Raw genomic sequence first — 13,213 nt, 5'->3', positions numbered from 1 at the left:
TTGTGTCCTGGAGACACAAGGAGAAGAGATGCACATAACTATATTGCCATGAAAATAATATTCTTTTTCCAGATTGTGGAAGGATAAGGTAGAGAGAAAAAGTAATTGTTTCATATTTGTTCACAAAGGTATATCTTACCAAATTATTGGTAGCTTAGGAGAAAAGAGTAAAAGGTTTCCTTAAATCTGGAAAAATGAAACATAAAAGAACAGGCAGTGTTTCAAACAAAAACTCATAAACGTTATAATCCTCCTCTGTTTATTCAGTTCTATATAATTAATAGTTGTTCCCCTTAAACCCAGTTTTCCCTTTAGTTCTGGATAATCTTACCCAGCCCAATTTTATGGTCTTTAAGGTTATCAGAAACCTGGAGGTTTCTGACAAGTTTTTGACAAGTCTACTTGTCAAAAGTCCTTTTCTTGAATCTCCTTGAAGGGAAGTGCTTTTGCAGGAACACTTTACAAAGCAGCAGAGTGATACAGTAACTGTAAGCGACAAAAGACTTAAGATGCCCATTGTTAAAGATCTGATGAGAGTTCATTGTAGCAGAATTGACAAGTCTGGTTATTTCTGTGGTATGCAGTATTTTAAGGTAATAGCTAGAATTATGACTGATAACATTATACCAGGGTGTATCAGAATTTTAGGAATTTCATACAATTTTTATAATACTTATGTTAGTAACATTTACCTATATAGTATAACCTAAGAAGGCTTGTCATCACTTATTTGACATGCCTACCAGGTAATTTAACATATCAGATAAACTCATCTCTTTTTGTAAAGAGAGAGCACATATTTTTTGAGATGTTCTAGGGGCCCTCTTAAAAATCTCAAACTGAGTTTAAGGCTATAATAGACTTCATTTAGAATATGATGTTGGAAATTTGTCAAAAATATCACAAGATTTGGACACTTGACCAAATAGGATCACAGATCATAATGAAGCATTACTTACCTGTTCAGCCAAAGTAACAAAGGATTTTAAGGGCAAATACAGAATGTTACATAGTTGTGAGCAAAACTGATCAAAAGACCTGATGAAACATGGAAAATTATTTTGATAAAACATAATCTGCTTTTTGAAGACTGGTTACTTAGAAGGTGACAAAAAGCCTTTCACAGTCTTATCAGGAGCAGGCCAGTAGTCCCAGAAAACTGTCCTTTCAGGTGAAGGAACATTCAATTTTGGTTTCGTAAAAGTACACTACTGATTTTAAAGCTTCATTTTACAACCATTAAAATAAATTCATTCAGTTTTAGCCAACCTAACCACACAAGGTAAGATTTTCTCTGTCTTTCTAGCTTTCCATTTAATCTGTCTTTATTTTCCTCTTTCCCATCTGGAAATAACCAGTTTTACTTGGGACAAATTTACTTTCCCTTATTTTCCCTTAACAAAAATGCCTCCTCATACCTCATACCTCTTCTTACCAAAAACACGTCTTACTTTCCTTGCATACAGAGTTGTTTCTCTTATATTATTTCTAGTAATTTTAGTTACATATATTAATTAGAATTAACCCTTAGAACCCTTGACTAAGAAATAAGCAGTAGTGAACTGTGTCACACCAGCATTGTTTAGAATGGCAAACTTATAAATGCATTTAATAATTTCCAAAGACATATGCTTACTCATGACCCAAATGCCTTTTAGTTCTTCTGTAAAAGGAAGTAATAGTGTCTAAATCTTTGTTCAGCAGTTAAAAGTGTATAAAACTATGTTCAGTGTTTTATCTTATTTAGAAATGGTCTGGATATTCAGTGAATTTAACTTAATTCATCATTTAGCAAAAGTTTAAAGCTTCAGCTTACCTGAAAGATTTGGGAAAACCATTTTTAGGTACACATACCATAAAACATAATTATTGCTAAATAGTTCACCTAAAAACCTTTTATACTACTTATACCTATTTAATTTTCTTGTTCTTAACAAGTTCTTAACAACTGTGTTTAAACTGCTTCATGAGACACTAGACAAAGTCAGCCATCATCCCAAGCTATGTTTCTTGCTGACAGATTTTTGTAAGAGATAGCATGAACTCATTTGACCTTTAGTAAACCAAGGTAGAATAAAAGTACTATATTTCATACTGATAACTTCTGAGGACATGCCTATCTTAATCAACAAACTTAAACTAGTTTTTATTTACTAAAAGTTAATACTAAATCACATGAACTTGAAAAACATTTGGGTTTTCTTTTTTTAAAAGATTTTCTTTCATAATTTTTTTTTTTTTAAGTAAACTCTACGCCCAAAGTAGGACTCAAACCCACGACCCCAAGATCAAAAGTCACAGGCTCCACCAACTGTGCCTGCCAGGGGTCCCTCATTTCTATTATATTCCTGAGAATTCAATTTATATAAGCACTTAATTTCTTTAAATCAATTAAATAGAGCTTTCTTACAAATTAATTTTGTTGACAGAGAAGATTATACCCAACTTCATATATATATAGAATACATAAACATACAGACGGATGCAAACAGACCTTACAGCTTCCATACACTTAAAATTTCCTGTGAGCCCAAGTTCCAAGTGACAATTCCCTCTTTTGTTTTCCTTCTGATAAGAATTACCTCCCTGAATTTTGAATTTTGTACTTTAACTTTTAAATCTCAAAGGCACAAGGAAAAATGCCCGTTATAGGTCTTTTAAGATAAATTGGGGAGAGGATTGGAACAGGTGAACTCTGAGCTGCCTCTAGAGCTGCATTTTTAGTTTTGCAAAGATTTGTAAGATGAGCACAATTACTCTCAATTCCTTAAAAGAATAGGGTTGCAACCTAAATGTCATCATAGTTTGATCCACCCATCCAACCACATTATCTTCAATATGTTTTTTATATCAGGGAGCTTTGGAATGTTTTAGTAAATCCTGTTACAGAGGCTTCAGAAGGTTTTTCTTTCCCTCTGGGTACATAGTTTCATTTTAGCTTAGGGGAAGAGACCTAAAAAATCCTATCAGGCTCTGAATATCAGCTTCCAGGCTGGCCAGTCTCCAACCACAGAGCTATTTAAAAAACTCTTAAATATCTTGTCATTTTTCAGTCAGGACAAACAGGTGTTTTCTGGGATTAATGGAGTATGCCTTTGTAAAGTCTACATAAACCATTTTAACAAAGGCCTCCTTCCTGAGCGCACATTTCAACTTTAATCCTTTACCTTAGGAAGAAAAGCCTCTCTGTCAGCCCCTAACATGAGCCTTCAGCTGATCATTTGTAGGAAGGCCTGGGAGAAATGCTAGTCATCTGTTTCCTGGGGTCGGTGGGGGGACGGCGGTATTGGTTCCAGGGGGCCATCTGGCTTGTCTGATAACTACAATATAATCATAATCATGGGTGGGAAGAACACCCCTTAGCAGCCAAACAAGGTCCCTATGAGTGGGGTTGTGGTGGACATCAATCTGTTTAATTCAACTTAAAGTTTTATTTGGTAGGATCCTCTAAAAGTATTTTAAGGGCTTTATAATTTTAAAAATATGCTGTTGTCTAGGGGACATGAATTATTTGCATGGGGGCCTAGGCTATAGCTGCAAAGGACATTGCACAGGAAGGCCTGAAGCTGGCAGAGCCTGATTATAGAGCCCTGCAAAACAAGCCTTCTGTATAAACATTATCTACCTTGGGTGCTTCTGTTAAATTTGCTCTCTGGCTTTTAGTATTTACATGAGTAACCTGTGTACCCTGGGCTTAGAGATCAGACCAGAATGCTCTCTGTAAATCTTAAGGAAAAGGGAAGCTAAAATAAGCAGCTGGGTGTTTAAGGAATTTTCTGGGGAAGGTGGACTCTGGGAGTTAAGAGAATTTGCTGAGGAGACAGGGCCAGATTTTAATGAGGGAAATTTATGTTGGATGGGGACTTTAATTTTTGTTCTAAGTCTAATTTCTCTTCCCCCGCTCCCCGTCTTATTAAGGGAGTCCCTAAAGCTTAGCTGTTACATCTCTTTGTGTCTATTTTTTTTAACTTGGCTTTTCCATAGGTATCAATAAGACAGTTATTTAGGAGGAGAGCTCTCAAATATTGTCAATTCAAAAGATCCATTGTCAGGCCATTGGTGAGCCTGACATGGTGAGGATCTTATATTAATCTCAGTATAACACAAACCTTAATAAGCCTTTTTATGGCTTCACCATGAATACAAGAGGTGTCCCAAAAGAGGGTGCAAAAGATGCAGCCCTTATAAGATCCAGAAAGTTTACTCCCAGAAATAGTCTAAGACAGTAAAGCCCTGTTGTTATGGGCAGTAAGAATGGTGTAGTGAAAACACTGTCTCCGGTTTCCTGTGAGAACATGAGGCACCTCTAGTCACAGACCTGCAAATCTGTGACACCAGACAGGCACTACTAGAATGGGACTTTTCCAGCACTAATAAAACAGTGAAGGTGAGATGACAGAAACCTTATGGACCAGGATCCCTATAACAAACTCTCCTGAAAGGTGGCACAGTTGGACAGAAAGTGCTGCTTGTGACTTAAAGTCTCAGAACCCAGGGCTACCAAAGTGCATGTGATATGTGCAGAGAGAACATTCTCACTGGTCATAAAGACAAGCTCTCAAGACATGAACAGGACAAAAGGAAAACCCCTCGTAAGCACCTTAACAACTTGAGTTGAGCCTTTGGTGTCTCAGAGCCAAACTGTACCGAAGAGGGATGTGCTGCTGGGCTGGAGATTGCAAGGTGTTTTACAGAGTTCCTTGTATGGAAATTTTCTTGAGTTTGACGGGTGACCTAATGTCAGCCTGGCCTGTAGTGTGACTAACTCATACTAACACAGGAGTCTTTGGGTTAGGTAGGGAGTGCTTAACAGCTTTTAAGTTCTCAACCCATGCCCACGAGTTTTGCGGCTTTGGCTTCCAAGATGTCCCTTAGTAACTGCCTTCACCTCGTGTGCACACTGACCCGAAGCAACATTTGTCTAAACAGACACTGGCCTGGTGAGAACTGTGAACTCACCAGTCTGTGAGTCCAGCTTGAACAGCAGGCTTTTACGGCCTAGGTCTGCATTCTACCCTGTGGTTTTCATTCTTAGGACAAATGATACAACAGACAAGAAACATAAAAAGCAGTGACCATCTCTGGGATGAAACACATGAATAAAAAAGTCAAGAGTACTCATAATAAATCTTTACCAGTCACTATACCCAAGGAACTGGTTCCACAAATATTTTCTCCAGCTAATCTAAATTTGGAAGGGCAGGGCTGGGGGGAAGATTCTCACCACTTGCTTCCACTGGACCCTGCAGGCAGGGATCCAGGAGTGTGACGGGGTAAGAATTCTTACTTCTGCTGCACCTGTCAGAGGTCCCAGGCTCTCGCAGCTGCCGCAGCTCCAGAACAGGCAGTGTGCAGCCAGTGAGCTTTCTCCTGGCTGGCTCACCAACTACTGGGGAAGAAAGGTTTTTTTCCTGCCCTTCTAGGTTCTTTAGTCTATTAATTAAATTGATATAAGGTAGATTAATAGAAAAGCAAGTTTACATATGAATGGGAAGAAAATGACACCCAAGAACAAGTTGGGCAATTGAGGCTATGTGTCATCTTGAGCTAAGGGCCCTGGGGGTTTTAAAGGGGAGGAGGGTAGGGGCGCCTGAGTGGCTCAGTCGTTAAGCATCTGCCTTCAGTTCAGGTCATGATCCCGGGGTCCTGGGATCGAGCCCCTCATCGGGCTCCCTGCTCAGTGGGAAGCCTGCTTCTCCCTCTCCCACTCCCCCTGCTTGTGTTCCCTCTCTTGCTGTGTCTCTCTCTGTCAAATAAATAAAATCTTAAAAAAAATAAAAAGGGGAGGAGGGTGATTCACAGGACAAAAGAACAGATGTTTGGTCATTAGATCTTTGCCCTTCCATACAGTGGTCATTTAGATAAAATCTTATCTCTGGTAATACCTCTCTTTCTGGGCCAGACCCCCTACTTAAATTCTTTTAGGTAGTTAAGGGAGAAGTAAAAACCTCCCCTTCACTAGCATACAGGCCTCCCCTCAGCAGAATCCACATCCCAGTCTTCCTGTGGTAATGTGCCTTTCTTCTTCTTTATCTCTCTATTTCAGCGGAGGATGGAAAGGAGTTGGTCAGCCCTTGTTTGTCTCCAGGTTTCACAGGAGAGTGGGAACATGCTGAAATAACATACAGAATTTCAGGACAGAAGGCAGGTACGGTGGAGTTCTCAGTTGTCAGTGGTGTGTAAGGGTTAAGAATGGCAGCCTGCCCTCTCTCTCCCATACCTTCCAAATACCTCTGAGAAGCAGGGAGGCTATTGCCAGACCTCATTCACAGACAAGCCTTTACTTGTCCAGGAAATGGAAGTAGCTCTGTGAACCGTCAGGGCTGCAGGGGGCCCTTGCCAGACACACTGGGAACAGCTGGTACAGGCTTTCTCTGCACAAGGCTCACTTGTCTGTTGCCACATGCTTTCTTCCAAAAGACTGCATTTCCTAACAAGCCTACAATGAGGAAGGACCTGAGCATTCTCCCACTCCAAGACAAATGACTAAGTTGGGGCTGTTGGTCCAGGGGCAACGTGAGCACATCTCTGAATTGAGGAAAAAACAGCTTCTCCTCCAGTGGAGTCATGCCATCACCTCAGGCTGCATGGTGAGCACAGGAGAGGCTGCTCTGGGCTGTGTAGCCCCCGGCCTTTGATAGTGGGTGTGCTGTCCCACCAGCCTGGCCCCTCTCACCCCACATGTGGTCTTTGTTGCCCTGCACTCCTTTAGTTTGTGCTAATAGAAACATTGAAATATTGTTTCCACGCTGGACACATGGGCAAGAAGTTTGCCTTTGGTGACAGAGCTATTTCTACTTACATTTCTGGCACCAAAGACACACCAGCCAGTTTCCCCACACCAGCCAATTCTCCATCCATGAATAATTCTATTAACTCTCTGGAGTTAATGCAGACCACAGAGAAGGCTCCCCCCACCCAACTTCCACTTCAGATGCAAATAGCAAGTCCTAGGCCTCCTATATTTCTGACCAGCTGACTACCAGTTGGGGGTTCCCACAAGCCCCCCCCCCCAAATAATTTGCTCAAATAGCTTGCAGAACTCAGGAAGGCACTTTACTTATTACCACTATTTTGTTATAAAAGATACAACTCTGGAACAGCCAAAGGGAAGAGATGTAGAGAGCAATGTGTTGGTGAAGGGGTGCAGAGGCTCCACACGCTAAGATCTCCACTTCGCAGGTCCTCCATGTGTTCACTACCCAGGAGGCTCATTGAATCCATCATTTAGGGTTCTGGGAAGCTTCACTACACAGACGTTAATTAATTAAATCTTTGGCTGCTAGTTGAACTCAATCCCCAACCCCCTACCCTCTCTGGAGGTTGGAGAGTGGGGCTGAAAGTTCCAACCGTCTATCACATGGTTGGCTCCTCTGACAACTAGCATCCATCCTAAAGCCACTGGGGACCTACCGATAAGAGTCCACTCATTCACATAAACTCAGGTATACTTGAAAAAGGGGCTTATCATCAATAATGGAAGATGCTCATCTCATCCCCATCACTCAGGAAATTCCAAGGGTTTTGAAAGCTCTGTGTCCAGAACCAGGAACAAAGACCAAATATTGGTTTCTTATTATCTGTTGACCATGAAGGTCACTGTGACTCAGGCAGCCACTAATGCACTTGATACGTGTCAGGCCCTGCAGCAGCCACTGACATATGGCTGACACTTCAGTGTGAGGAGTTGTTAAAACACATGAGAAAGTAACTTGAGGGAAAAAACAGAAGGGAGAGGAGGGCTGAGGGGAAGATTGCAGTTTTAAATATGATGGCCAGGGAAGGCTACATGGGGTGGGTGGTATTTGAGCCAAGACATGAAGAGATGGGGAATGAGCCACATGGATCGAAAGCAGTACTTCTCCAGGCTGCAGAGGCCCCAGAGTGGCTGCTGTGTTTAAGGAACTAGGAGGAGGTTGCCTGGCTGTCCTGATAAGGGAGAGTGGAGAGAAATAAGGTCCAACAGGCAAGGGCACAGGGAGAACTGGCTAGAGCTGCTTTGAGGCTGTGGGCAGATCGGCTGGTGGAGATGGGAAGCTGAGTCTAGGGGTGGGTCATAGGACATCAACATCTGTTTACCTCTGGGGCTCTCTTTTGTCATTCTTCCAAGCAAAGGTTTAATGGTCTTAGCTGTGTGAGCTTGACAAGCTGTTAGGCCTCTGTTTCCTCATCTGTGACATAAGGAGGTTGCGGGCCCCACCTCCAAAGTGGCTGATGGGACAGAGTAAGGCCCTACATGTTTTGAGCTCCACAAGGGCTGGCAGAGAGTAAACAGTACAACAGTGTGAACCTGAACCCACTGGGCTACATCAGCTGAAGGCTGTTGTCATCCAGGGTTGAGGGCCATGCCATCTCTAGCTGTCAGGGCTAGACCAGGGCTAGACACACCTTCACACATTGGGTTTCTCTCCCTTGACCTGGGCCCGCAGTGCCATGGCTCCTGAAAAGTTGCTGTTGACATGTGTGGTGTTGATGAGCACCCAGACTCGGGTAAGTGCTCTGCAGGTTTCTTGTCCTGCCTCACCTTCCAGGTCAAGGTCTGAAGTCACTGGGAAGGGCCCCAGGGGCTATGTGGCCCAGGTGCTGAGCCCCCTAATTATTGTGTTTGTGCTTTTCTTTTGCCCCAGCAGTGAACCTCCATGAGCTGTGTGCCAGCAGAGTATCGGAAATCCTTCGAAACAAAGTGCACAGAACGGAAGAAGTGAAGGATGTGGATTTTTATGCTTTTTCCTACTATTACGACCTTGCAGCAAATGTTGGCCTCATAGGTAAAGGTGGGGCCAAGGTATAGATTGTCTGGGCAGAGGGCCCACAGCAGGGAGTAATCATGTTGTCAGTCACTCTCAGAGTAACAGAAGTAGACAGGAGGGCAGGTGTCTTGTCATCTATATAGGAAGTAGTAAGCCCCCTTTTTATAAATAAATCAGGTCTTTGAGCCACTTAGTAAAGTTACATTGTCAGTGCAGGAACAGTTACTTGCTGTCAAGTTGTTCTGCTCTAAGGCAGAACTGACTCACCTGTGTAACTGACCCTTAGTCGTTCCTGTCTGACCTCAGGTCTCTGGCTGAGGGAGCCCTTTGTGACATGGTCACGTGGTCATCTTTCCCCATATGGCACCCAGGCTGGCATGAGAAGGGGTCAGCGCACTCCACAGACCACCCTCAGGAGCTTATGAGCACTATGGTATCTCAAAGTTCACTGAGCCACCTGCTGCCTGGGCCCAGTGTGCAACGCATCCAGCCAGGGGTGGGTAGTCCAGGGGAAGGTGACCTCTTTACCCCTTGCTTGGGCCCAGGTCTCTCTGGCACAGAGCAAGGTCCCTGGGGTACCTCCCGGTAGCTGGCCCCATAGTTACTTGGCCTGCTAGGCCTGAGGGCCTTTGCAGGCTTCCCATAGCTGGAGCAAGGGTTTGTTGATCTGTACTACCAGCTATGGACATCACAGTGCTCAGGGTCTACTACACGCAAACCCGGCCTGGCAGTGTGCTGGGGGCCCCTCACCCTGGCTTGAAGTTGCCCTTCCCCTAGGGGACCGACATCGTCCCAGAGTGACCTCAGGAGATGCTGGGCTGTTCAGAAAGCTCTTCCAACTCCCTTTTGTAGTTACACATGGCTCTGAAAGAGCTCTTGGGTTTGTTTTCAGAAATGGAATCCATCTTCAGCGATGATATTTGCTGACTGAGCAAATGCCCAAAGTCAAGGAAAAGTCAGCTCACTGAGCAGCTGCCTCATAAGAAACATAAATGTGTGGGACAGCTCTATCAAATGTAGAGGTTTTGTGGTACATTGAAGAAACAGTTGCCATTCTTGAGAGTTGGGGAACACAGCTTTCATGCCTCCTTCCCTGGGAATGTCACAGAGGCCTAGGGCCACTCTCTTCTGGAGAGCCCTGTAAGGGCTCTGCCCATTTGATCTGAGACCTGACAAACCCACTTCTTGGCTTTTTTTATAGAATTTTTTTTTCCACATTCAGAAAATTTATACCAGAATACCATTGCTAAACTCAGGGCCATAGCTCAAGGAAACATATCCAATTCCTTGCTTTTGTTTTTTTAACTTAACATGAAGAGATTGCTCAGTCTGTGGGGTCCAGGGCTCTTGGTGACCTTCCTGTGAGGGACCCTCGAAGACCCGTAACTGCTAATCATCCCCATGTGGTCCTGCATGGAACACTTGCCCACCCCTCGCCACATCACCTCAGACACATGACCAGTGTATGTGGGGCCGCTGCCCTGCTTACACTCAGGCTTGCAGCCAGCCTGGACACACCACCCCATGTCATCCTCACGGGGGCCAGCCTCAGGGCCTTGGTGGCATTGCTGCTTCAGGGATGCTGGTGCAGACCAGGTGCTTGGTCTTGTCCCACAGATGTGGAAAAGGGAGGCAGCCTCGTCGTCGGAGACTTTGATATCGCGGCCAAGTATGGTGAGTAGTGGTTGCCCTGCTGGGTGAGAAGGGCCAGGGTGGGAGGCAGGGACCCTGCCCCACCATGTGGTAGACGCAGCTTAGTACTTGTGAGGCAGTACTGGGAGCTTCCAGGTTTGGTTCCGGATTCAGCCAGCCGGACGAGTGTTCAGAGGTATGGGAGGGTACTTGGGGTCACTGCTGGGCCCAGATGACAGGTCCGCCATGTCCTTTGTGACCGCAGCAGGGGGAGGGGGAGGGGAGTCTCAGTGTCCCCAACTCTGAAAGTGCATATTTCTAGTCCTAGGGTGTTAGGAATGGGCTCTCTGGATTTCACTTCTTCTGACACTTCTTCACTGTAACTCAGGTGATCGTCACAGGGATTTCCCCTGAAAGTGTCCCAGCAAATTCACAATTGTCACAGCAGACCCATCGTGTGGGGGGTGAGGAGCTCTTCCCCTTGAATTTGCAGGTGGCTGACCCTCTTCCTCTCCTTTGTCCATCACAATCCAGCCGGATGGGGAATGAAATGAAGGCTGGCTGTAAATATTTTGCTCTTCGGTTGCTGTTCCCAATTACAGATCAAAAGAGTTAAACTTTGTATGTTTCTCTATAGAGAGTCCTTTCCCCCTCCCTCCCCCCAAGTGGCTTTTTTTTTTTAAGCTTTCTTGTCACTTATGGGTTTATCCCATGGATACTTGGTGTTCATGACTCTTCAACAGGAAAAGGTTCTGAACAGAATTTTGGGAAGACTGTTGGTGTGTTTGTTCATCTGCCTCAAGAATAATAGAATGTTCTGAGACAGCTTTGTCGGTATTTACGTTCCCCAGAAAGCCCAGATTCACACCTGGGAGAGGTGTCCAGAGTCACGGGTGCAGAGCTCTGCCCTATGAGACTGTGGTCTTCGGCTCATGACACCAAACCAAGACATACAAGTCCTTCTTGGTCTTGGAGGCCAGGCCCAGTGGAGGCTGGTTGGCCTTGAGACCCTACCTTTTGGTGTACTCTTGGTGAATCACCTTCCTTCTCTAGGCTGTAGTCTTGTCTAAACCAGTGAGAACCAATGAGGACCTGGGGCCAGCACAGAGCCTAACATAGGGTGGGCACCTGGAGTGGGCAGAGCCAGTCTGCCCAAGCCTCCCCCCGCCCCGCCTGGGAGTGAACCACCTGGAATCTGATTGGGAAAGGGCTCTCTCACCCCAGTGTGCCGGACGGCGGAGACCCGGCCGCAGGGCAACCCCTTTCTGTGCATGGACCTCACCTACATCAGCCTGCTGCTCCAAGAGTTTGGCTTCCCAGAGAACAAAGTGCTAAAGGTAAGAACTGTCTCTAGGGTGCCCCTTGTGCCTTTTATGGCCTGAAGGGCTGGGGGCACTGCTTCTAGTCTCCCAACCATGCCACTCTGCCCCTCCCTTTGTGTTTCAAGCTGACTCGGAAAATCAACAATGTTGAGACCAGCTGGGCTCTGGGGGCCATCTTTCATTACATCGACTCCCTGAGCAGACAGAAGAGTCCAGCCTTGTAGCGGCCAAGCCGCCCCCAGCCATCCTCACAGAAGCGGCTCCACCTCCATGAGAACAGACCTTCGTGAGAATAGACCTTTGTGGAACCCCTTGACATGTTGGGAGGAAGCCACTGCTTAGGCTGCCACCCGTCTCCCCTTGACCTTACAGACCTGCCTCTGGACAGGTAGAGGGCTGCAACGTGACCCAGGCCCAGCGCCTCCTGCCTTGGCTCCAAGTGGACAGTGAACCAGACAGGCAAAGGGCACATGCCAAGGCCAGGGTGATGCAGCCACGCCGTCCCCCACCTGTCCCTGTCCGCAGGGTTGGAGTGGTTATAACGTGTTTCTGTGATAGGAGTCTTGTTTTATCTCACTACCCCTGTCTGGTCTCCTCCCATCCCTAGGGCAGACCTTCACCTTCACCCCAGAGACTCGGTGGTGAGTTTGTACGAGCTGTCCTGGCTACTCAGGGTGGGCCAAGTGGCAACCACCATGCCCTCTGGGACAGGGGGTCTGGCAGACTTGAATGTGTTTGCCTTTTCCTTGGATGTGGATGTGTGAGGTCATCCAGAGGTCTGTTTTTTCAGGTTCTTGGACAGCTTGGAGTTAACTGTCAGAGTTGGCCCTGTGAATAGGAAGAGGGGCTGGGGGAAATACCTCTCGTGTGCCCCAGCCCTACAGAGGAGGTCCGAACGTGAGCGTGAACTGCTTACAATATTTATGGCTGTGCTGTGTGTGACGTCTCTGTCATGTGTTGCTGAGTGTTCGTGTAGCAACTGTGTTCTGAGCCCCAGTGGATGTATCGCTACCATGAGCCATTTGCAACTGAGCAGTATTGAAGACGCACACCACCCCACTGTGGGTCAGGCAGGCTGCGGTCCCTGGGACCGCCTTCTGGCTTTGCTGGGGTGCGGGGCCATTGCCCATCCCCAGGGGGCTCCACCGGACACTGGCCCAGACTCCTACATTGGGGTGTGAGCTCTGTGAGACCTGGGCCTCAGGGTCACAGTCGTTTGTGCAGTAAATGTATGGTACATGGAATAAGCTAAACATCATGTGTTCCACTCAAAATAAAGAGTTTACAAGGGTTTCTGGTCTGGTGACTCCTCTCAGTGAGTGTCAGCAATGTTCATTGACCCCAGAACTGGCAGGAAAGCCCCTGAGGTCCCTGTTTACTGTAGTGGAAACAAAGAACTGCCCAGGCTGGGTGACAGGTGGCACATTAGGTCTTCTCAGTGTGCCTTTTGAGGAGACAACCACAGAAGGACACATGGTGGCCACCCTCAGGCCCTCCTGTGTCCCTGTG

General features: G+C 45.9%; 1 protein-coding gene across 10 annotated transcripts in view; it reads left to right on the top strand.

The window, feature by feature from the left end:
- ENTPD6 (ectonucleoside triphosphate diphosphohydrolase 6) overlaps positions 1 to 12,992 on the top strand; it is a 44,232-nt gene extending 31,240 nt beyond the window's left edge. For 6 of the 10 annotated variants that reach the window (XM_028123742.1, XM_028123740.1, XM_088026681.1 and 3 more), the window contains 5 exons: positions 6,047 to 6,148; positions 8,628 to 8,768; positions 10,368 to 10,424; positions 11,607 to 11,719; positions 11,830 to 12,992. In XM_028123742.1, the coding sequence (XP_027979543.1) occupies positions 6,047 to 6,148; positions 8,628 to 8,768; positions 10,368 to 10,424; positions 11,607 to 11,719; positions 11,830 to 11,928 (512 nt within the window). In that variant the 3' untranslated portion in view covers positions 11,929 to 12,992. Of the gene's footprint in view, positions 1 to 6,046; positions 6,149 to 8,627; positions 8,769 to 10,367; positions 10,425 to 10,770; positions 11,720 to 11,829 lie in introns of those variants that run through there. The other 4 variants (XM_088026676.1, XM_088026677.1, XM_088026679.1 and 1 more) reach the window with 4 other exon arrangements.
- Positions 12,993 to 13,213: the final 221 nt, after the last annotated feature.

The sequence above is a fragment of the Eumetopias jubatus genome, unplaced genomic scaffold, assembly GCF_037043125.1.
Source record: "Eumetopias jubatus isolate StellerSeaLion01/CBP00866 unplaced genomic scaffold, mEumJub1_p1.0 scaffold_9, whole genome shotgun sequence".
Taxonomy (NCBI): Eukaryota; Metazoa; Chordata; class Mammalia; order Carnivora; family Otariidae; genus Eumetopias; species Eumetopias jubatus.
Note: the sequence above shows the minus strand (reverse complement) of the source record. Positions and strands in the feature narration are given on the sequence as shown.